Here is a 25,048-nt window from a genome sequence, read left to right on the forward strand (position 1 = left end):
TCTTATGTATTTTCAACGGTGGAGTTTCTACACACCATAGATTAAGGTGTGGAGCTCTGCTGTACCTCGAGTATTAATGCAATTACTATTGTTCTTCTATTCAATTCCGCTTGTTCTTTGTCCAAGATATCACTTGTTCTTCAACTTGATGAAGGTGATGATTGACACTCATCATCATTCTCACCTATGAACAAGGTGACTGACAACCACTCTTGTTCTACAAGTAACCAAGGCTCTAGTGAATATCTCTTGGATTCTTTAATCGGAATCTTCGTGGTATAGGCAGGACCTGATGGCGGCATTCAAGAGAATCCGGAAGGTCTAAACCTTGTCTGTGGTATTCTGAGTAGGATTCAATGATTGAATGACTGTGACGTGCTTCAAACTTGTAACCTGCTGGGCGTTAGTGACAGACGCAAAAGAGGGATTCTATTCCAGTAGGAAGCGGGAACCAACCGGTGATTGGCCGTACTGTGACAGAGTGCGTGAGCATTAGCTTTCACTGCGAGGATGGGAGGTAGCCATTGACAACGGTGAAACCCTACACGAGCTTGCCATGGAAAGGAGTAAGAAGGATTGGATGAAGACATTAGGAAAGCAGAGAGACGGAAGGGAAGGCATCTTCATACGCTTGTCTGAAGCTCTCACCAATGATATACATAAGTATCTCTATCTTTATCTTATTACTTTATTCATCATCTATACCCATTTGAGTCTGCCTGACTGAGATTTACAAGATGACCATAGCTTGCTTCATACCACCAATCTCCGTGGGATCGACCCTTACTCGCGTAAGGTTTATTACTTGGACGACCCAGTGCACTTGCTGGTTAGTTGTGCGAAGTTGTGTTTATGCCATGGTATTGAGCACCAAGTCTTTGGAGCCATTACTAGGGATTGTTTATGTTTTGAAAAGTATTGATCACAATTTCGTGCACCATATACCTATTAAGAAGGATGATGGAGAGGTATCGTAGTAATAAAAGGGATCTACATATGGTGTTTATTGATTTAGAAAAAGCGTATGATAGGGTACCAAGGGAGGTCTTATGGAAGGTTTTAGAAAAGAGGAGAGTAAGGATCACATATATTCGGGCAATTAAAGACATGTATGATGGGGCCACAACTAGTGTGAAGACTCAAGGTGGTGTGACAGAGGAATTCCCTATTGGTATAGGATTACACCAGGGATCATCCTTAAGTCCATACCTTTTCACATTAGTCTTGGAAGTACTCACAGAGCACATCCAAGAGCCTGTGCCATGGTGCATGCTTTTTTTTCGATGATATCGTCCTTATGGGAGAGTCAAGGGAAGACCTAAATAAGAAGTTGGAGTTATGGAGAGAAGCTTTAGAAGGGTATGGTCTGTGCATAAGCCGTAGGAAGACGGAATATATGGAATGTAAGTTCAGTCTGAGAAGGGAAAACCCCAATATAGAGGTGAAGATTGGAGAAAACATCCTACGAAAAGTTAAAAGTTTTAAGTATCTTGGGTGCATCATACAGGATAATGGAGAGATTGAACAGGATGTAAATCATAGGATCCAAGCAGGTTGGTCAAAATGGCGGAGTGCATCTGGTTTTATATGCGACAAAAAAGTGCCTTTAAAACTTAAAGGTAAATTCTATCGCACCGCTATAAGACTGGCTATGCTGTATGGTACGGAGTGTTGGGCGGCTAAAGGGGAGCACAAACATAAGCTGAGTGTGGCAGAGATGTGAAGATGTTGAGATGGATGAGTGATCATACGCGATTGGATAAAATAAAGAATGAAGATATAAGGGAGAGAGTTGGAGTAGCACCCATTGTGGAAAAGATGGTTGAATCGCGTCTCAAGTGATTTGGACATGTGAGAAGAAGACCAATAGAACATCCAGTCAGGAGGGTGGATGAGATGGAAGATGGACAAAGGGCGAAAGGCAGAGGAAGACCTAAGAAGACCATCCATGAGGTGGTCAAACGAGATCTACATGTAAACAGTCTCTCTGTAGACATGATACATGATAGAGCACAATGGCGTCGTTTGTTTCATGTAGCCGACCCCACTTAGTGGGATAAGACTTTGTTGTTGTTTGTTTGTTTGAGCTCTGATGAACTAAACCCTAAATTCATTAGGGGGAGGAGCTCTACTGTAATTCCAATGAATCAATGAAATTCTTCTTCTTCTAAATTCATTTCTGTAGCAATTGGGTATCTTCTGCTTTGTTTGTGAATTATTCACTTCGAAAGGGGGTTTAATTCAGTGAATGTGGGTGTGAGCCTCGGAAAGGGAATCACCTTCATTTGAACTGAAGCTCTGTCCAACACAATTCTCATTATCAACACTATTTGGGAGGAATTGAGATTTTGAGAATTTGTGTGGCTTATGGATAAAAGAATGTGCTTTAACTCTTCTTATCACAATTAGATCAAGGAATTGGCAAGATTGATTGTGATTAGAGAGATTGGGTTGCCAAGGAATTGGGATCCAATTAATTTCAATCCGCCATAGATCTACTTAAATGATTAAGAAAGGAGTTGAGACTAATTGATTCAGGCAGGATTACAGTACCTCCAATTCCAGATGAACCACTTTCTCTGAATTTCCATTTAGATTTCTCTGCAATCTATAGTCTCTAGTTCAGTTCTAATTTCCCATACCCAAATCCCTTTATTGTTCATGAATTTTAATTCTCTGCCAATTTAAATTCTGTAATTTAATTTCCTTGCACTTTATAATTCCGCATTTACTTTTCTTGCAATTTAAGCTTCAGCTCTTTTAGTTGCTTACACTTTAAGTTACAGTCTATTTAATTTTCTGCTATTTACTTTCATGCCAATTTAACTTCAGTATTTCCAGTTTCTTTCAATTTACTTTCAGTTAAGTCGATTCCACTCAATTCTTCAATATTCGCTTAACTAAATTCATCACCTAACTAAAGTTGCTTGATCCAATCAATCCTTGTGGGATCGACCTCACTCTTGTGAGTTTACTACTTGATGCGACCCGGTGCACTTACCGGTTAGTTTGTGCGAAAATCTATTTCCACGCCAGTAAGTTTTTGGTGCCATTGCCGGGGATTGATTTAGATTGACAATAATTAAGTAGGGTGATAATCCAGATTAAGCATCTTTCTTTTATTTTTACTAAGCACACCAACTATTTAAAATTTTGTCTCTACCAATCCTAACTGCACTCAAGCGACAGAATGCTCTTTTTGTGTTTCTTGTTGTTTTGGTTGCATGCCAGGAGAAAGAAGAGGTGATTCCACTTCTTTTGATTATGAACTAAAAAGAACATTCTTGAGATTGAGAAGAGAAGCAAGTGGGAAGGGCGTAATTGGAGAAGAAGAATCAGAGGAAGAGAATCAAGAGATGGAGGGAAACCCCCTAACCCACCAGAAGAGCTGGCTAATAATAATGGCTAGCCTCAAAGGAAAGTTCTAGCCTCCTACACCTTCCCCAATGCAAGAAACTGTGGAATCAGTATACTCATTCTAAATGTTCATGCCAATAACTTTCAGTTGAAGCCTCAGCTTATCACTTTGGTGCAGAACAACTGTTCTTATGGTGGAGGTCCCTCGGAAGACCCAAATAAACACCTCGCCATCTTTCTGAGGATATGTGACATAGTTAAGACAAATGGTGTACACCCAGACATCTATAAGTTGCTGTTGTTTCCATTTTCCTTGAGGGATAAAGCAAATTAGTGGTTAGAAGCATTTCCCAAAGAAAGCATCAACAACTGGGAGGATTTAGTGAGCAAATTTTTGGCTAAGTTCTACCCGCCTCAGAGGATCATAAGATTGATGACAGAAGGGCAAACATTCACCCAAATGGATGGAGAATCACTTTATTAGGCTTAGGAGAGATATAAAGCCTTGATTAGGAAGTGTCCACCAGAGATGTTTAATGAATGGGACAGACTTCAGAATTTCTATGAGGGATTGACTCTAAAAGCTTAAGAGGCCTTGGATTATTCTGTTGGAGGTTCAGTGCAACTAATGAAGATGGCTGAGGAAGCTCAGAATATAATAGACACTGCTGGAGGTTCAGTACTTCTATGCTCATCAAAGGCAACGCCAACCAGTTCCAAAGAGAGGTGTATTAGAACTTGAAGGTGTGGATACCATCCTGGCACAAAAAAAGGTGATGCACCAACAGATTCAACAATAAATGGAGATGATGGCAAAAAGGATAGATGGTCTTCAAGTAGCTATAGTGAACACAACAAGTCAATCATCACCTGCATGGGGACAAAATGAAGAGAGCTATGAAGAGCAATGGTGCACGAAATTGTGATCATCAATGGCACCATCAACATGGTATGCTCAATTACAATCTCAACTCTTTATCACAACTTCGCACAACTAACCAGCAAGTGCACTGGGTCGTCCAAGTAATAAACCTTATGTGAGTAAGGGTCGATCCCACGGAGATTATTGGTATGAAGCAAGCTATGGTCATCTTGTAAATCTCAGTCAGGCAGATTCAATTGGTTATGGGTGATTTATGAATAAAGCATAAAATAAGGATAGAGATACTTATGTAATTCATTGGTGAGAACTTCAGATAAGCGTATGGAGATGCTTTGTCCCTTCCGTCTCTCTGCTTTCCTACTGTCTTCATCCAATCCTTCTTACTCCTTTCCATGGCAAGCTGTATGTAGGGTTTCACCGTTGTCAATGGCTACCTCCCATCCTCTCAGTGAAAATGTTCAACGCGCTCTGTCACAGCACGACTATTTAGCTGTCGGTTCTCGATCATGTCGGAATAGAATCCAGTGATTCTTTTGCGTCTGTCACTAACGCCCCACAATCGCAAGTTTGAAGCTCGTCACAGTCATTTAATCCTTGAATCCTACTCAGAATACCACAGACAAGGTTTAGACCTTCCGGATTCTCTTGAATGCCGCCATCAATTCTAGCTTATACCACGAAGATTCCGATTAAGGGATCCAAGAGATATCCACTCAATCTAAGGTAGAACGGAGGTGGTTGTCAGGCACACGTTTATAGGTGAGAATGATGATGAGTGTCACGGATTCACATTCATCAAGTTGAGGAACAAGTGATATCTTAGAACAAGAACAAGCTGAATTGAATAGAAGAACAATAGTAAATTCATTAATACTCGAGGTACAGCAGAGCTCCACACGTTAATCTATGGTGTGTAGAAATTCCACCGTTGAAAATACATAAGAACAAGGTCTAGGCATGGCCTTATGGCCAGCCTCCCAATAATCTAAGAACTAGACGTCCAAAGATGATCCTAAGATCTAAAGTGATCCAAAGATCCAAAAGATCCAAAGATAATCAAATACAATAGCAAAAGGTCCTATTTGTAGAGAACTAGTAGCTTAGGGTTTACAAAGATGAGTAAATGACATAAAAATCCACTTCCGGGCCCACTTGGTGTGTGCTTGGACTGAGCATTGAATTTTTCATGTGTAGAGACTTTTCTTAGAGTTAAACGCCAGCTTTTGTGCCAGTTTGGGCGTTTAACTCCCATTCTTGTGCCAGTTCCGGCATTACACGCCAGAATTTTTGAGCTGACTTGGAACGCCTGTTTGGGCCATCAAATCTCGGACAAAGTATGGACTATTATATATTGCTGGAAAGCCCAAGATGTCTACTTTCCAACGCAATTAAGAGCGCGCCAATTCGGCTTCTGTAGCTCCAGAAAATCCACTTCGAGTGCAGGGAGATCAGAATCCAACAGCATCTGCAGTCCTTTTCAGCCTCTGAATCAGATTTTTGCTCAGGTCCCTCAATTTCAGCCAGAAAATACCTGAAATCACAGAAAAACACACAAACTCATAGTAAAGTCCAGAAAAGTGAATTTTAACTAAAAACTAATAAAAATATAATAAAAACTAACTAAAACATGCTAAAAACATACTAAAAACAATGCCAAAAAGCGTATAAATTATCCGCTCATCACAACACCAAACTTAAATTGTTGCTTGTCACCAAGCAACTAAAAATCAAATAAGATAAAAAGAAGAGAATATGCAATGAATTCCAAAAACTTCTATGAAGATCAGTATTAATTAGATGAGCGGGGCTTTTAGCTTTTTGCCTCTGAACAATTTTGGCATCTCACTCTATCCTTTGAAATTCAGAATGATTGGCTTCTATAGGAACTCAGAATCCAGATAGTGTTATTGATTCTCCTAGTTAAGTATGATGATTCTTGAACACATCTACTTTATGAGTCTTGGCCGTGGCCCAAAGCACTCTGTCTTCCAGTATTACCACCGGATACATACATGCCATAGACACATAACTGGGTGAACCTTTTTAGATTGTGACTCAGCTTTGCTAGAGTCCCCAATTAGAGGTGTCCAGGGTTCTTAAGCAAACTCTTTTTGCCTTGGATCACGACTTTATTATTGTTTTCTTTTTCTTTTTCCCTTTTTTTTCGTTTTTTTTATATATATATTCACTGCTTTTTCTTGCTTCAAGAATCATTTTTATGATTTTTCAGATCCTCAGTAACATGTCTCCTTTTTTCATCATTCTTTCAAGAGCCAACATTCATAAATAACAAATTCAAAAGACATATGCACTGTTTAAGCATACATTCAGAAGTCAAAGTATTGCCACCACATCAAAATAATTAATCTGTTATAAAATTCAAAATTCATGCAATTCTTCTCTTTTTCATTTAAGAACATTTTTCATTTAAGAAAGGTGATGGATTCATAGGACATTCATAACTTTAAGGCATAGACACTAAGACACTAATGATCATGTAATAAGACACAGACATAGATAAACATAAGCTAAAAAATTCGAAAAAACAGGTAAATAAAGAACAAAAAAATTAAAGAACGGGTCCACCTTAGTGATGGCGGCTTGTTCTTCCTCTTGAAGATCTTATAGAGTTCTTGAGCTCCTCAATGTCTCTTCCTTGCCTTTGTTGCTCCTCTCTCATGATTCTTTGATCTTCTCTAATTTCATGGAGGAGGATGGAATGTTCTTGGTGCTCCACCCTTAGTTGTCCCATGTTGGAACTTAATTCTCCTAGGGAGGTGTTGATTTGATCCCAATAGTTTTGTGGAGGAAAGTGCATCCCTTGAGGCATCTCAGGGATTTCATGATGAGGAATCTCCTCATGTCATGTCCATGAGTGGGATCTCTTATTTGCTCCATCCTTTTCTTAGTGGTATCCATGAGGACTTGGTCCAACCTTTGATCAAAGTTGACCCTTTTTGAGTTTGAAAGGGACCTCGGGGATCACCTTCTTCCTGGCCACAACTTCATAGAAGTGGTCTTGATGCACCCTTGAGATGAATCTCTCCATCTCCTATGACTCGGAGGTGAAAGCTTTTGCCTTCCCTTTCCTCTTTCTAGAGGTTTCTCCGGCCTTAGGTGCCATAAATGGTTATGGACAAACAAAAAGCAATGCTTTTTACCACACCAAACTTAAAAGGTTTGCTCGTCCTCGAGCAAAAGAAGAAAGAAGAGAGTAGAAGAAGAAGAAATAGAGGAGATGGAGGTGGCTTTGTGTTTCGGCTAAGGGGGAAGAAGTAGTGTGTAGGTTGTGTGAAAAAGAAGGAGTGAAGATGGGTTTATATATGGGTGGAGAGAGGGGTAGGGTTCGGTTATGTATGGGTGGGTTTGGGAGGGAAAGTGGTTTGAATTTGAATGGTAAGGTAGGTGGGGTTTATGAAGGATGGATGTGACTGGTGAAGAGAATGGTGGGATTTGATAGGTGAGGGGCTTTTGGGGAAGAGGTGTTGAGGTGATTGGTGAATGGGTGAAGAAGAGAGAGAGAGTGGTGGGGTAGGTGGGGATCCTGTGGGGTCCACAGATCCTGAGGTGTCAAGGATAATTCATCCCTGCACCAAGTGGTGAGCAAAATTGCTCTTTCTGCCAATCCTGGCGTTAAACGCCGGGCTGGTGCCCATTTCTGGCGTTTAACGCCAGCTTGATGCCTATTCCTGGCGTTAAACGCCAGTTTGGTGCCCCTTTCTGGTGTTAAACGCCCAGAATGGTGCCAGACTGGGCGTTAAACGCCTATTTGTTGCCCTTACTGGCGTTTAAATGCCAGCAAGGTTTTCCTCCAGGGTGTGCTGTTTTTCTTTCTATTTTTTATTCTATTTTTGCTTTTTCAATTGATTTTGTGACTTCACATGATCATCAACCTACAGAAAACATAAAATAACAAAGGAAAATAGATAAATATAACATTGGGTTGCCTCCCAACAAGCGCTTCTTTAATGTCAGTAGCTTGACAGTGGGCTCTCATGGAGCCTCACAGATACTCAGAGCAATGTTGGAACCTCCCAACACCAAACTTAGAGTTTGAGTGTGGGGATTCAACACCAAACTTAGAAGTTGGTTGTGGCCTCCCAACACCAAACTTAGAGTTTGACTGTGGGGGCTCTGTTTGACTCTGTTTTGAGAGAAGCTCTTCATGCTTCCACTCCATGGTTACAGAGGGATATCCTTGAGCCTTAAACACAAAGGATTCTTCATTCACTTGAATGATCAATTCTCCTCTGTCAACATCAATCACAGCCTTTGCTGTGGCTAGGAAGGGTCTGCCAAGGATGATGGATTCATCCATGCACTTTCCAGTCTCTAGGACTATGAAATCAGCAGGGATGTAATGGTCTTCAACCTTTACCAAAACATCCTCTACAAGTCCATAAGCTTGTTTTCTTGAATTGTCTGCCATCTCTAGTGAGATTCTTGCAGCTTGCACCTCAAAGATCCCTAGCTTCTCCATTACAGAGAGAGGCATGAGGTTTATACTTGACCCTAAGTCACACAGAGCCTTCTTAAAGGTCATGGTGCCTATGGTACAAGGTATTGAAAACTTCCCAGGATCCTGTCTCTTTTGAGGTAATCTCTGCCTAGCCAAGTCATCCAGTTCTTTGGTGAGCAAAGGGGGTTCATCCTCCCAAGTCTCATTACCAAATAACTTTTCATTTAGCTTCATGATTGCTCTAAGGTATTTAGCAACTTGCTCTTCAATGACATCTTCATCCTCTTCAGAGGAAGAATACTCATCAGAGCTCATGAATGGCAGAAGTAAATCCAATGGAATCTCTATGGTCTCATTATGAGCCTCAGATTCCCATGGTTCCTCATTAGGGAACTCATTGGAGGCCAGTGGACGTCCATTGAGGTCTTCCTCAGTGGCGATCACTGCCTCTTCCTCCTCTCCAAGTTCGGCCATGTGGGTCATGTTAATGGCCTTGCATTCTCCTTTTGGATTCTCTTCTGTATTGCTTCGAAGAGTACTAGGAGGGAGTTCAGTAATTTTCTTGCTCAGCTGTCCCACTTGTGCCTCCAAGTTTCTAATGGAGGACCTTGTTTCAGTCATGAAACTTTGAGTGGTTTTGATTAGATCAGAGACCATGGTTGCTAAGTCAGAGTGGCTCTGCTTAGAATTCTCTGTCTGTTGCTGAGAAGATGATGGAAAAGGCTTGCCATTGCTAAACCTGTTTCTTCCACCATTGTTGTTGTTGAAACCTTGTTGAGGTCTCTGTTGATACTTCCATGAGAGATTTGGATGATTTCTCCATGATAGATTATAGGTGTTTCCATAGGGTTCTCCCATGTAATTCACCTCTTCCATTGAAGGGTTCTCAGGATCATAAGCTTCTTCTTCAGATGAAGCGTCCTTAGTACTGCCTGGTACAGCTTGCATTCTAGACAGACTTTGAGAAATCAAATTGACTTGCTGAGTCAATATTTTATTCTGAGCTAGTATGGCATTCAGAGTATCAATCTCAAGAACTCCTTTCTTCTGATTCGTCCCATTGTTCACAAGATTCCTTTCAGAAGTGTACATGAATTGGTTATTTGCAACCATTTCAATGAGTTCTTGAGCTTCTGCAGGCGTCTTCTTCAGATAAAGAGATCCTCCAGCAAAACTGTCCAATGACATCTTGGACAGTTTAGACAGACCATCATAGAAGATACCTATGATGCTCCATTCAGAAAGCATGTCAGAGGGACACTTTCTGATCAACTATTTGTATCTTTCCCAAGCTTCATAGAGGGATTCTCCTTCCTTATGTCTGAAGGTTTGGACTTCCACTCTAAGCTTACTCAATTTTTGAGGTGGAAAGAACTTTGCCAAGAAGGCATTGACTAGCTTTTCCCAAGAGTTCAGGCTTTCTTTAGGTTGTGAGTCCAACCATATCCTAGCTCTGTCTCTTACAGCAAAAGGGAATAGCATAAGTTTGTAGACCTCAGGGTCAACCTAATTAGTCTTGATAGTGTCACAGATTTGCAAGAATTCAGCTAAAAACTGATGAGGATCTTCCAATGGAAGTCCATGGAACTTGCAATTCTATTGCATTAGAGAAACTAATTGAGGCTTAAGCTCAAAGTTGTTTGCTCCAATGGCAGGGATAGAGATGCTTCTCCCATAGAAGTTGGGAGTAGGTGCAGTAAAGTCACCCAACACCTTCCTTGCATTGTTGGCATTGTTGTTGTTTTTGGCTGCCATGTCTTCTTCTTGTTTGAAGATTTCTGTTAGGTCCTCTACAGAGAGTTGTGCTTTAGCTTCTCTTAGCTTTCGCTTCAAGGTCCTTTCAGGTTCAGGGTCAGCCTCAACAAGAATGCTTTTGTCTTTGCTCCTGCTCATATGAAAGAGAAGAGAACAAGAAAGTATGGAATCCTCTATGTCACAGTATAGAGATTCCTTGAGGTGTCAGAGAAAAAGAAAAATAGAAGGAAGAGGTAGAAGAATTCGAACTTATCAAGAAAGATAGAGTTCGAATTGTGCATTGAGGAGGAATGTTAGTCCATAAATAGAAGGATGTTAGAAGAGGGGAAGAAATTTTCGAAAATAAATTAAAAAGATTTTAAAAACATTTTGAAAAACTGAAGAATGATTTTCGAAAAATATGAGTGGAAAAGAAATCAAGTGATTTTTTGAAAAAGATTTTGAAATTATAAATTAAAAAGATATGATTGAAAACTATTTTGAAAAAGATGTGATTAAAAAGATATGATTCAAAAGTTATGGTTTTAAAAAGATATGATTGAAAAGAGATGGTTGAAAAACAATTTAAAAATATTTGATTTTGAAAATTAATGACTTGGCTAACAAGAAATTTAAAAGATATGATTCAGACATTAAACCTTTCTCAACAGAAAAGGCAACATACTTGAAATGTTGAATCAAATCATTAATTGTTAGCAAGTATCTTTGAAAATGGAAAGAAATTCATTTTGAAAATATATGATTGAAAAGATATGATTTGAATAAGATTTGATTTTGAAAAATTTTGAAAACTTGAAAAAAATTTGAATTAAAAACAGAATCTTCCCTCTTGTGCCATCCTGACGTTAAACACCCAGAATGGTATACATTCTGGCGTTTAACGCCCAAAATGCTACCCTTTTGGGCGTTAAACGCCCAGCCAGGTACCCTGGCTGGCGTTTAAACGCCAGTTTTCCTTCCTCACTGGGCGTTTTGAACGCCCAGCTTTTTCTGTGTAATTCCTCTGCTATATGTTCTGAATCTTCAATTCTCTGTATTATTGACTTGAAAAGACACAAAGAATTTTTTTTTTGAATTTTTAATGATGAGGAATAATCAAAATGCAACTAAAATCAAATAAACAGTGCATGCAAGACACCAAACTTAGAAGTTTGTATACTACTGACACTGACAAATTGAGAATGCACATGAGAAACAACAAAACACTCAAGACAAGAGAATTTAAAGATCAGAGTAAGGAAATCATCAAGAACAACTTGAGGATCAATGAAGACACATGCATGAATTCAAAAAAATGCAAGAAGAATAGAAACATGCAATTGATACCAAACTTAAAATGAGACACTAGACTCAACAAGAAACATACAATATTTTTGGTTTTTTATGATTTTGTAATTTTTTTATTTTTTTTTCAAAAATAGATTGAAAAAAAAAAGAAAATAAGGGTATCAAAATTCTTAATGAGAATTCTAGGAATCATGCAATGTTATTCTAAAGCTTCAGTCTAAAGAAATTAGACATGGCTAGCCAAGCTTCAGCAGGACATTGCATTCAAGAGCTAAATTGATGAGAATCAATCAGCTTGGGTGAAGATAAGAACATCACCTTGAAACACTAGAATTCATTCTTAAGAACTCTGAAGAAAAATACCTAATCAAAGCAACAAGATGAACCGTCAGTTGTCCAAACTCAAACAATCCCCGGCAACGGCGCCAAAAACTTGGTGCACGAAATTGTGATCATCAATGGCGCCATCAACATGGTACGCTCAATTGCAATCTCAACTCTTTATCACAACTTCGCACAACTAACCAGCAAGTGCACTGGGTCGTCCAAGTAATAAACCTTACGCGAGTAAGGGTCGATCCCACGGAGATTGTTGGTATGAAGCAAGCTATGGTCATCTTGTAAATCTCAGTCAGGCAGATTCAATTGGTTATGGATGATTTATGAATAAAGCATAAAATAAAGATAGAGATACTTATGTAATTCATTGGTGAGAATTTCAGGTAAGCGTATGGAGATGCTTTGTCCCTTCCGTCTCTCTGCTTTCCTATTGTCTTCATCCAATCCTTCTTACTCCTTTCCATGGCAAGCTGTATGTTGGGCATCACCGTTGTCAATGGCTACAGTCCTGTCCTCTCAGTGAAAATGTTCAACGCGCTCTGTCACAGCACGGCTATTCAGCTGTCGGTTCTCGATCTTGTCGGAATAGAATCCAGTAATTCTTTTGCGTCTGTCACTAACGCCCCACAATCGCGAGTTTGAAGCTCGTCACAGTCATTCAATCCTTGAATCCTACTTAGAATACCACAGACAAGGTTTAGACCTTCCGGATTCTCTTGAATGCTGCCATCAATTCTAGCTTATACCACGAAGATTCCGATTAAGGGATCCAAGAGATATCCACTCAATCTAAGGTAGAATGGAGGTGGTTGTCAGGCACACGTTCATAGGTGAGAATGATGATGAGTGTCACGGATCATCACATTCATCAAGTTGAGGAACAAGTGATATCTTAGAACAAGAACAAGCTGAATTGAATGGAAGAACAATAGTAATTGCATTAATACTCGAGGTACAGCAGAGCTCCACACCTTAATCTATGGTGTGTAGAAACTCCACCGTTGAAAATACATAAGAACAAGGTCTAGGCATGGCCGAATGGCCAGCCTCCCAATGATCTAAGAACTAGACGTCCAAAGATGATCTTAAGATCTAAAGTGATCTTAAGATCTAAAGTGATCCAAAGATCCAAAAGATCCAAAGATGATCAAATACAATAGCAAAAGGTCCTATTTGTAGAGAACTAGTAGCTTAGGGTTTACAAAGATGAGTAAATGACATAAAAATCCACTTTCGGGCTCACTTGGTGTGTGCTTGGGCTGAGCATTGAAGCTTTCATGTGTAGAGACTTTTCTTGGAGTTAAACGCCAGCTTTTGTGCCAGTTTGGGCGTTTAACTCCCATTCTTGTGCCAGTTCCGGCGTTAAACGCCAGAATTCTTGAGCTGACTTGGAATGCCTGTTTGGGCCATCAAATCTCGGGCAAAGTATATACTATTATACATTGCTGGAAAGCCCAGGATGTCTACTTTCCAACGCAATTGAGAGCGCGCCAATTGAGTATTTGTAGCTCTAAAAAATCCACTTCGAGTGCAGGGAGGTGAGAATCCAATAGCATCTGCAGTCCTTTTCAGCCTCTGAATCAGATTTTTGCTCAGGTCCCTTAATTTCAGCCAGAAAATACCTGAAATCACAGAAAACACACAAACTCATAGTAAAGTCCAGAAAAGTGAATTTTAACTAAAAACTAATAAAAATATAATAACAACTAACTAAAACATACTAAAAACAATGCTAAAAAGCGTATAAATTATCCGCTCATCAAGCAACAGCCTGAGCAAGTCCAATACATGCACAACGAAGGAGCTGGACAAAATGAGTTCCATGGAGACACCTACAATTCATCCTGTAGGAATGACGTTAGGATTTTTGCTAGTAAAGAATTTGTAAAAATATAGTCGCGTTGTGAGTATAGATTCTAAACCAACACAAAATCCCTTCGTACAAACGTTTTGATTGTCACAAGTAACAAACCCAATAAATTTATAAACCGAAGTATTCAAAGCTCGGGTCGTCTTCTCAAGGAATTGCAGGGAGGTATGTTCTTATTATTGGTTATGCAAAGGTATATTTTGGGGTTTTTAAAAGGGTTGAACAAGTAATTTAATTGATAAGAAAAATAAATAAATGACTATAAAATAAACTCTTGGCAAGATATGAGAAATTGGAAATCCTATCCTAGTTATCTTTATCAGGTGTGATGAGAATTGGGTTTTAATCCCACTTAGTTAACCTTTACTAAAGCAAAGGAAAGTCAAGTGGACTAATTAGTTTGATCCTCAAGTCCTAGTCAATTCCTGTGGGAAGACTAGCTTTAAAACGACCTAGATCAATTAGAATCTGCCAATTTCAACCACTACTGAGTTTGACGACTCAAGAGTTACCAATTAATAAACCAAAACCAAAAGGGAATAAAATCTACTTAAATGAAAATAATTTGGATAGAGCCCAAGCATCAATAACATAAATTAGAGAAAATAATCATAACTCTGAAATACCTCAAATAATATTAATTAAGAAAATCATAACATGAATATCATTAAGCCAAATTGGTAACATATAAAAAATAAGAGAAGTCAAAATAAAGGAATATTGAACCTGATATGAAGATGAGATAAATCCTAAATCCTTTAAGAGGAATCCTAATCCTAAATCCTAAAAGAGAGGAGAGAACCTCTCACTCTAAAACTACATCTAAACTAAATATTATGAATTATGAGCTGATGATTATGAATGAATAGATTCCCTCACTTTATAGCCTCTAATCTGTGTTTTCTGGGCGGTAAACTGGGTCGAAAACAGCCCAGAAATCGCTGGAGAAGAAATCTGCCACGCTGATTTTCGTCACTGCGACGCGTCCGCGTGAAGCATGCGTTCGCGTCACTTATCTGTACGGTCACTATGGCAAATTATATATCAAATCGAAGCCCCGGACATTATCTTTCCAACGCAAGTGGAACCGCATCATTTGGACCTCTGTTGCTCAAGTTATGACCATTTGAGTGCGAAGAGGTCAGGTTGACAGCTTTGACAATTCCTTCAGTTTTTTGTATTCCTTCCACTTTTGCATGCTTCCTTTCCATCCTCTAAGCCATTCCTGCCCTGTAATCTCTGAAATCACTTAACACACATATCAAGGCATCGAATGGTAATAAGAGAGGATTAAATAAAAGAAAATAAAAGCCAAAGAAGCATGTTTTCAATCATGGCATAAAATCAGGAAGGAAAATGTAAAACATGCAAATCATATGAATAAGTGAGTAAAGAGTTGATAAAAACCACTCAATTGAGCACAAGATAAACCATAAAATAGTGGTTTATCAAGGAACCACCCTAACTTGAGGTGGGGAGATAACCAAAACCAATAACCTTGGCAGAGAAATTCAAACCAAAATAACTCCAGAAACACAAACCATCAAAACTATCAAAACACTAACCAAAATCAATACAGAAAACCACAAAACAATCAACCCCCATCTAACTACTATCCACCAAATAACCCAGTAATTAACCAAAACAACTATCATCTACGCTCAACACCCCACAATCAACCACAACCACCCCAATAAGCTCAAAGAATCTCCAACTTGGAGATGATGATGGAAAAGATGATCAAGCATCAAGAATTGGCCAACAAGAACCATGAAGCTTCATTGAGAAATCTAGAAAGACAAATTGGACAATTGTCCAAGCAAACAGTGGCCAAAAGATCACCAATACACTCCCAAGTGACACCATTCCCAATCCCAAAGAAGAATGTAAAGCAATCCAATTGAGGAATGAAAGAACTTTGGAGAATGACAAAGAAGCTAACAAAATGCCAGAAGAGAATGATGAGGACAATAGCAAGGAAGAGGTGACAGCAAAAGGAAAAGACCAAGAGGAGTCCAAAAAGAAAGAGGAGGAACATCACGCCTCAAAGAAAGGGAAACAAGTCATGGAGGAGCAACCACACGAACAAAAGAAAGTGGAAAAGCCATATACTCCTCCCCTTCCAAACCTTCAAAGGTTCAACAGGGAGCTAAAGGACCAACAATTCCCAAAGTTCCTAGAGGTTTTTAAGAAGCTGGAAATCAATATTCCACTTGCTGAAGCCTTGGAACAGATACCTCTATATGCGAAATTTCTCAAGGAGCTTATTAACAAAAAGAGACGATGGGATGAAAAAAACAGTAATTCTAACCCAAGAGTGCAATGCTGTGATTCAAAAAGGCTTGCTACCAAAACTTAAAGATCCTAGAAGCTTCTTTCTGTCATGTACTATTGGCAGCATGCAAATTGACAAGGCCTTGTGTGACTTAGGCTCAAGCATCAATTTGATGCCCCTCTCCATGATGAGAAGACTATCCATAGAAGAGGTGAAGCCTACAAGAATGTCCTTACAACTAGTTGACAGGTCACTCATCATACCTTCTGGAGTTGTAGAGAACTTGTTGGTAAAAGTTGGGAAATTCATCTTTCCTGCTGACTTTGTTATTTTAGACATGGAAGAAGAAGGATATAACTCAATTATCTTGGGTAGACCTTTCTTGGCCACAGCAAGGGCCATTATTGATGTAGAAAAAGGAGAAATAATCCTCAGGGTGCATGATAAACAAATGATCATTAATGTTTTCAAAGCCATGCAATATCCTCATGAGAAAGCACAGCACATGAGAGTGAAAATGATAGAAGAACTGATGGAAGAAGTGTTTAAAGCCAACGGTCAAGAAGAACAAGAAGAAGAGATAGAAGCTGTTCAAGAGATCTCTGAAGAACAAGTAATTGAAATTTCCTCTGAAGGCAAGACAAAGGAAAAACTAAAACAAGAATTGAAGCTTGATGAGCGGATATTTTATACGCTTTTTGGGGGTATTTTCATATAGTTTTTAGAAGGATCTAGCTACTTTTTAGTATATTTTTATTAGTTTTTATGCAAAAATCACATTTCTGGACTTTACTATGAGTTTGTGTGTTTTTCTGTGATTTCAGGTATTTTCTGGTTGAAATTGAGGGACCTAAGCAATAATCTGATTCAGAGGCTGAAAAAGGACTGCAGATGCTGTTGGATTCTGACCTCCGTACACTCGAAATGGATTTCCTTGAGCTACAGAAGCCTAATTGGCGCGCTCTTAATTGCGTTGGAAAGTAGACATCCTGGGCTTTCCAATAATATATAATAGTTTATACTTGGCCCGAGTTGTAATGATGCAAACTAGCGTTTAACGCCAACTTTCTACCATATTCTGGCGTTAAACGCCAGAAACAGGATACAAGCTAGAGTTAAACGCCCAAACTGGCACAAAAGCTGGAGTGAAATGCCAGGAATAGCCTTTACACGTGAAAGCTTCATTGCTCAGCCCAAACACACACGAAGTGGGCCCCGGAAGTGGATTTCTGCACTATCTATCTTAGCTTACTCATTTTTTGTAAACCTAGGTTACTAGTTGAGTATATAAACTACTTTTAGAGATTCATTCAGTATCTCATGACATTAATGCAATTACTTCTGTTTTCTATTCAATCACGCTTGTTTCGATTCTAAGATATTCATTCACACTTCAACATGATGAATGTGATGATCCGTGACACTCATCACCATTCTCAACTTATGAACACGTGCCTGACAACCACCTCCGTTCTACCTTAGTGATGCAGGTGGAAATTGTCTCTCAACAAATTTCCTTCGGCAAGTGTACCGAATTTGTCGTCAAGTAAAAACTCACAATAGAGTGAGGTCGAATCCCACAGGGATTGATTGATCAAGCAACTTTAATTAGAAGAATGTTCTAGTTGAGCTAATTTAGAATTTGGGTTGAGAGTTGCAGAAAATTAAAATGCGGGAATGTAAATGACGGAAAAGTAAATGCTAGAATTAAAGAACTGGAAGTAAATGACTGAAATTAAATTGCTGAATTGTAAATGGGAATGGGGTATTTGCTCATGAAAATAAACGCAGAAATTAAAGAGAATGGGTGAGATCAGAATTGGGGAGTTCATTGGGCATAGGAGATGTTGCAATTCTCCGGATCAAGTTCATTTTCATCTCTTCCTCAATCAATGCACTCATTGATCTCCTTGGCAATCTTAATTGATTGAATTACAATTTCTTGCAATTCAATCTCTCAAATCTTGATCAATAGCCAATTCCTTGGTCAATTGCTCATGAGAAGAGATGAATTGTGGTCACAGATTATACCACATGCATTTCCCAAATCAAGTTTTGAGAGGATTATAGTCACATATCCATCCAAACCCAATTTGGTCCAGCATGAGAAAGCATTTCTAGCTTGATCTCTTCATTCCTCTTTCAAGGTTCAGAAGGGATCCAAGTTTGAATAGTTTCTTTTCCAAGATAACTACCCAATGGGATGAAGATCGAAAGGTCAAGTAAAATCAAAAGAAAAGATAGAAGAAGAATGAAGAAAACTAGTATTGATCCATCAAATTACAACAGAGCTCCCTACCAAATGAAATGGGTTTAGTTATTCATAGCTCTAAAAAATGAAAACAAAGATGGAGAATACATTCTGAACTAGAAGAGCAGAGAAAGTAAAATAGAGAGTAATGCTTTTTCCTTTCAGAACTCTTTCCAACTCCCCTAAATAATTTAAAGCTACTCCTATATATACTACTCTTCTATTCTTCTAGTTGATTCTTCAAGTCTTGGGCCTTTGGATCTTCAGTTTGGAGCATATATCTTCTTCACTTGGGCTTGGTTTTACTTGCAGAGAGAAAGTGTGAAGTGGGCAAAGACTTTAGCTCAGGATGTTAGAGGTGTTAACCTTCAGTGAGAAAATGGGTTCGAAAACGTTAGTGTCATTCAACTTTTTCACTAACGTTTCTTACCCAAGTAAAGGCCACGTTAACCTCAACGTTAGTGGCACAAACGTTGCCACAAACGTTGCCTCTTTGTCCTTCGCACACGTTATTGGGACTCAACTTTCCCAATAACATTGAGAGCCTCCCCCTTTCCCACGTTAGAGTCCACGTTAACTTAGTTAATGTGGCTCTTTTAACGTAGGTGTGCCAATCTTCGAGAACGTTAGTGACACTCAACATTGTCACTAACGTTCCAATATTCCCCTATCTCATGTTAGAGTCCACGTTAACTAGGTTAACGTGGCTTCTAACGTGGCTTTGCAAACCATTTCCAACGTTAGTGACAATGTTGAGTGTCACTAACGTTGGCTCATCTTTCACTCATTGCCGTTAGCTTCCACGTTAACTACGTTAACGTAGAAGTTAACGTGGCTCCTTGGAGTTTTGTGGTTGCTTCCAACGTTAGTGACAATGTTGGGTGTCACTAACGTTGTCGACCATTCTTGCCTCTCACGTTAGCTCCCACGTTAACCAAGTTAACGTGGAAGTTAACGTGGTACATTGCACCTTAGGCCAACGTTAGTGACAATGTTGAATGTCACCAACGTTGGCTTCCTTCCCCTTGTTAACGTTAGAGGCCACGTTAACCAAGTTAACGTGGACTCTAACGTGGCCACTTATGATCATTGGCCAACGTTAGTGATAATGTTAAGTGTCACTAACGTTGGCTCCAAGTCCTTTCTTCACGTTAGAGCTCACGTTAACTTAATTAATGTGACTCTTAACGTGGGCAATGATGGCTTCGAGAGCGTTATTGGCAATCACTTTTCTCATTAACTTTACAAGTTACCTCCCATTCCACGTTAGTGGCCACGTTAATTAGATTAACGTGACTGCTAAGTGGTTCTTCCTTGCTTCCTTTGGTCCTGAAATCAAGCAATAGAGTGCATCAAAGTTCTAGTCCAAGTCATGGGTAATGCAACATACAATTTGTCACTAAATTCATGCAAAATCCTCATGAAATCATGTAAAATGCACAATGTATGCTTGAATCAAGGTGTAAGTGAATATATACCCAAAACTAGCTTATTTCCTAAGGAAATGCATGAAACTACCTTAAAAACAGTAAAGAAAAGGTTAGTGAAACTGGCTAAGATGCCCTTGCATCACAACACCAATCTTAAAGCTTGCTTGTCCCTAAGCAAGTACTGGAACAAGAGAATGATGAATGGAATGCCAAGAGAAATGAGTCATTCTTGTGGAGGTCATGTTACAGATTTTATGGTGGTTCCATTACTAGCTTTCAGACCTTTATCATGTTCTAAAATACTGGTTTTGCTTACATACCATGAGACTTTTGTTGATCCTTTTATTGTCATTTCAGGGCTTATTTGTGTTCTTCAGGCTAGGTGCTCTGTAAGGGGGCAACTCTTTAAAATAAGCTTTCGGCCAACACTCCCGAACCAGTTGGTTCAAGGTGCTAGGTGTTGAGACACCCCTAAGGACTTACTCCCTCAAGTCTCTCCCCCAAACATACACACCACAGGCATCTGGTTCATTTATTTTCCTTCTTGAGACCTTGGTGTCCAACACCTCTTTGGGTTACTAAATGCTCTGTAGTGAGGGTTACTCTTGATAGTGGACTTTCAGCTGAGAATCCCGAGTTAGTTAACCCAAGTTACCAGGTGATAAGGCACCCCTAAGAGCTTATTCATCCAAGTAGATCCCTCACACAGGAACACCACAGACACATTCCTCAAGATTAAAACCATTGGTGCCTAGCCTTATTGCTTACTCTTTTTCTTTTGTTTTTCACTTTAAGTGTTATTTCCCTTTCTCTTATTAGGATCTTGCTATTTACTTAGTCTCATGTGTGTATTCAAAGCAAAGTATTCAGGACAGATAGTTGTCTTCCCACCTCATGGTTGAACCAACTTAGCTAACTTATGATCACACCAAAGATTCAAAAAATTACTCCATATTATGAACTCCACTCTGGTCTTTTGAAACACAAACATTCTCTTCTTCATTTGATTTTAAAGACAAGCATACAATAAGTAAAGATATGATGCATTGACACTTAAACCAGAAATCATAGACCTAAGCAACAGACTTAAAATACAGAATTGAAAAGATTCAAACTAACATGGAAGCATGTCCTATTCCATACAAGATCCTCCTTATTTAAAGCATAGAAAAAGATGGAGTAAAGAAGGAACTCCACCACCTTTTACTCTTGTGGCCGTCCATGCTCTTTTCCTTGCTTGTCCTCCTTGTGTCCTCTTGCATTTCCTCGCATCCACGCCAATCTTGCTTGCTTCCAATCCTCAAGTGCCTTCCTCACTGATTCATGACTCTCTTCCATCCTTTGTCTCTCTTCTCGTGCTAATTCATCCTTCACTTCTTCATACCTTGCAATTCCTGGGTGCAATATAGGCAGCTGTCCTACTAGGTATCCAAGCCTGGCCTGAGTGTTTATGTGATACCCTGTCTCGCTCATGTAAACTCCTTCTGTAAATGCCCTTTGCTTGCCCAGTAGTTCTGTGTTTTCTATTTGTCTTCGATGCATCTCATGTATGTGTGCCCCTTGATGTGCTTAGATGTTGATTAACCTCTGGATGAACTCTTGTTGCTCATTTTGCCTTTGTTCCATCCTGTTGAATGTTTCTTCCCATTGTTGCCCTTGACTTAGTTGCTGTTCCATCATTTGCCTTTGCCACTCACCTTGCTGAGTCATCCACCTTGAGAGTGCTTCCTCTTGCTGCCCCATCATCTGTAATTGAAGCTCTTTCTGTGCTCCTTGGCTCTCCAAATATTGTTGAGATAAGCTATCAATTGCTTATCTAAACCCTAAACCCTGCAATTGATGCATATCCAAGGTGGCTGGTGCTTGCCCTTCTAAGACTTGTCCTTCCACTACTTGAGGGGCTGGTCTCTTTCTTTGCTTTCGTTGAGGCAGGGGGGATGTGGCAGCATTCATCCTTCGGACAGTCATTGGAATGCCTTCTTTTATCCATACTGGGTCCTCATCTTCAAACACCACCCCAGCTCTCTTGCACAATCGGTAAATAGTGCTGGGGTAACCTAACGTTCCTCTTGAGTCACTTTTCTCTGCCATCTTCCTAATGCCTTCAGCTATGAGTTCATGAACCTTGATTTCTCCTCCTTTGAGAATGCAATGCACCATTGTAGCTCTCTTGAGATTCACCTCCGAGTTGTTTGCAGCTGGGAGAATGGATCTCCTCACGAGTTCAAACCACCCCTTGGCTTCAGGAGTGAGATCTGTTCTCTTGATGAACTTTGGTTTCTTTCCCGCACCCCTTTTCCAGTCAGCTCCGGGTACACAAATATCCCGTAAAATCTGGTCATAATTGGGGTTGTCCAGTCTTGAGTGATAATTCTCTTCTTCAAACTGTATGGACCGTAGCTTCAGTGCCCTCATGACACTCATGGGACCAAAATCCACTATCTTTCCTCTCACAAAGCTTATATATGACTCATCTTTCTTATCATATCGGACCGCATTTGCATAAAATTCTCTTATGAGGTTTGCATTCACCTTAGTGATAGGATCGGTGAGGAGCTCTCATCTTCTCTTTTCTACTTTCTCTGTGATTTCTGGACACTCAGTTTTCTTTACTTGAAATCCCAGCTCGTAAATGATTTCCTTTTCAACCATCTACCCGTATTGTAATGCATGATACAGGGTTCTAAATCTCTTTTCATCATACGGGTGTTGCTCCATGGGTTTCCCTTCCTTCTTTTAGAACTTGAAGAGGCCATGAATGAGAGTTAATATGTGAAGGTGGTAAGGTTTTGGAGACTTTTGGTTGCTTAGGGTTTTATTGCAATGAAGAGAGTGAGGGGGAAATGTTTGTACTGTGAGAGGGAATGTCTTATGCCGAAATGAAGAGTTGTGAAGAGTGGGTTATGACAATGAAGGTGGGCACGGGGCAAGGATTATTTATATATGGAAGTTGTGAGAGAATGGAGGGTGTGGATTGATGGAGTGGTTACTTGATGGACGGTTGGGGTTATGCATGGATAAAAGACAAGGATCATCACTTTATGATGGAGGTTGCTCGGTCTTTTAGGTGTCTCATTTTTCCAATGTTGCATGGCAACATTTTCCAATGTATTCCTTTTTTAGAACAAGTGTGTAGTTCTCTTCATGAAGTGGCCGAACCTCCCCCATTTAATTGTCCAATCAATCCCCATCAATGCTCCTTTTCTTTTCCCTATAAAGACAAAATAAGAAAGGTGAGAATAATATCAAACAAAAGACAATTGAAATTTTTTGGCTAAGAAAAGAAAAGATTAGATTGTTTATTTATGAATTCCAACTAACTAACTAACTATTCGTGGGTCCTTATATGCATATTGGTGGCACCATGGGGTGACACCAAACTTAGTTTGGAGCACTGTGATGAAAAGTTCTGTTCAAAGCTTCCAAGACTAGCATGCTCTTAGTTGCATTCATGCCTTCTTGGCATGCTTTGAACACCAAACTTGTTCTTCACTGTATACTGCACAATAAGGATTCCACCAAGAGTTTGTCAAGTTTGGGTTTGAATTCATAAATATTGACTTATTTACTATCTTCTAAAAGCATATAAAACATGGGTTGCCTCCCATGAAGAGCTTCTTTAGCGTCACTAGCTTGACGTTTCTCCCTCATCAGGGTGGTTGGTAATGCTTGAAGTCCTCCCCTCTCGCTGTGGACTTGTATCCATTGGTTGTATCAATGATCTCTACATGTTCCAGGGAGAGAATTCTGTTGATTGTGAAGACTTTAGGTAACTGAGATGGTACAGTAGGGAGATTAGGGGGGATATCTGGAAAGTAAGCTGAGATCACTCTATCTTCTGGAGAGAAGTCTTCCGTAGGGATCTTTTTGTTCCTCCACTTCCTTGGTACCTTCTTCCTTGTGTCCTTTGATATTATTTTGCTCTTGATGACTTCTTTTTCTAAGGGATTTGTAATGTTGTCCTCACATGCCTCTAGAGGTTTAGGTTCTTCTAACTTTTTCTTGAGCTGTGGTAGTTGCTGTTTCCCTTGTTTATCAACCAAAGGAGTCTCCAGATAGGTTGGGTGTGCTTCAGTGCTTGTTTCCTCCTTCAGCATCTCATCATGATCTTTACTTGGTTCCTTGTGCTCTTGGTCTACTTCTTGTGAGAGTTTGAAGACATTAAAGCTGAGCCGTTCATCATGGATCCTCAATATTAGCTCCCCTTTCTCCACATCTATGAGTGCTCTGGCCGTAGCTAGGAAGGGTCTTCCCAATATGATTGGGTGAATGTGACTCTCTTCCATGTCCAGGATGACAAAGTCTGTTGGGAGAAAATATTTCCCAACCTTTAGTAACACATTTTCCACCATTCCTATTGCTTGCTTTTGAGTCTTGTCAGCCAGTATGATGACCACATCTGTGGGCATTATCTCATTGATCTGCAGCCTCTTCGCCAGGGATAGGGGCAGTAAGTTGATGCTTGCCCCTAAATCACAGAGTGCTTTATCAAACATTGTTTCCCCTATGGCACAAGTGATGTGAAAACTCCCTGGGTCTCTTCTTTTTGCAGGTGATTCAGGTTGAATAAGGGCACTACATTCCTTGTTTAACACTATAGTTTGGCCTCCTTTGAGTGAGCTTTTCCTGGGAAGAAGTTCCTTCATGTACTTGATGAATGCAGGCATTTGTTGTATGGCCTTGATGAATGGTATGTTCACATGCAGAGATGCAAACAAGTCTAGGAACCTTGAGTATATTCTCTTCCCCACAGCACCATTGAGCAGTTGGGGAAATGGTGCATAGAGCTTCAGCAACTCTTGTTGTGAGATTTCTGGTTCTTGGTGATCTCTATCCTCCTCCTTTGTTGAGTTGTTTTCAGGCTGTTGGGAGAGGTTGCTTTGCTCGTCTTCATCCTCTTGATCACTTGTAGTGACCATTTTGCAATCTTCCCATCTTACTTTCTTTGCTTCTCCTCTTGGGTTTTTCTCCGTGTCACTTGGGAAGCCATCAGTAGGTTTGGGAATCTTCTCCGCTAAGCATCCCACTTGGAATTCCAGCTTCTTGATGGTCTCTCCTTGGTTCTTAATGTTGGCTCGCACCTCTTCTTTGAACACCTTGTCTTCTTGAATCTCTTGGCATATTCCTTCAAGTAAGGTTTCA

At 39.8% G+C, this 25,048-nt stretch overlaps 1 protein-coding gene across 1 annotated transcript; it reads right to left on the minus strand.

Moving 5' to 3' along the window:
- Positions 1-23,556: 23,556 nt before the first annotated feature.
- Positions 23,557-24,825, minus strand: LOC130957310 (uncharacterized). Its single transcript, XM_057884180.1, has one exon. The coding sequence runs from the start codon at positions 24,823-24,825 to the stop codon at positions 23,557-23,559; it is 1,269 nt and encodes a 422-aa protein (XP_057740163.1).
- Between the last annotated feature and the right edge of the window lie 223 nt (positions 24,826-25,048).

Source organism: Arachis stenosperma, chromosome 10 (genome assembly GCF_014773155.1).
Source record: "Arachis stenosperma cultivar V10309 chromosome 10, arast.V10309.gnm1.PFL2, whole genome shotgun sequence".
In the NCBI taxonomy this organism is placed as follows: Eukaryota; Viridiplantae; Streptophyta; class Magnoliopsida; order Fabales; family Fabaceae; genus Arachis; species Arachis stenosperma.

Coding starts and splice junctions, on each gene's coding strand:
- LOC130957310 (XM_057884180.1), bottom strand. CDS start 24,825: ATGGTCACTACAAGTGATCAAGAGGATGAAGACGAGCAAAGCAACCTC.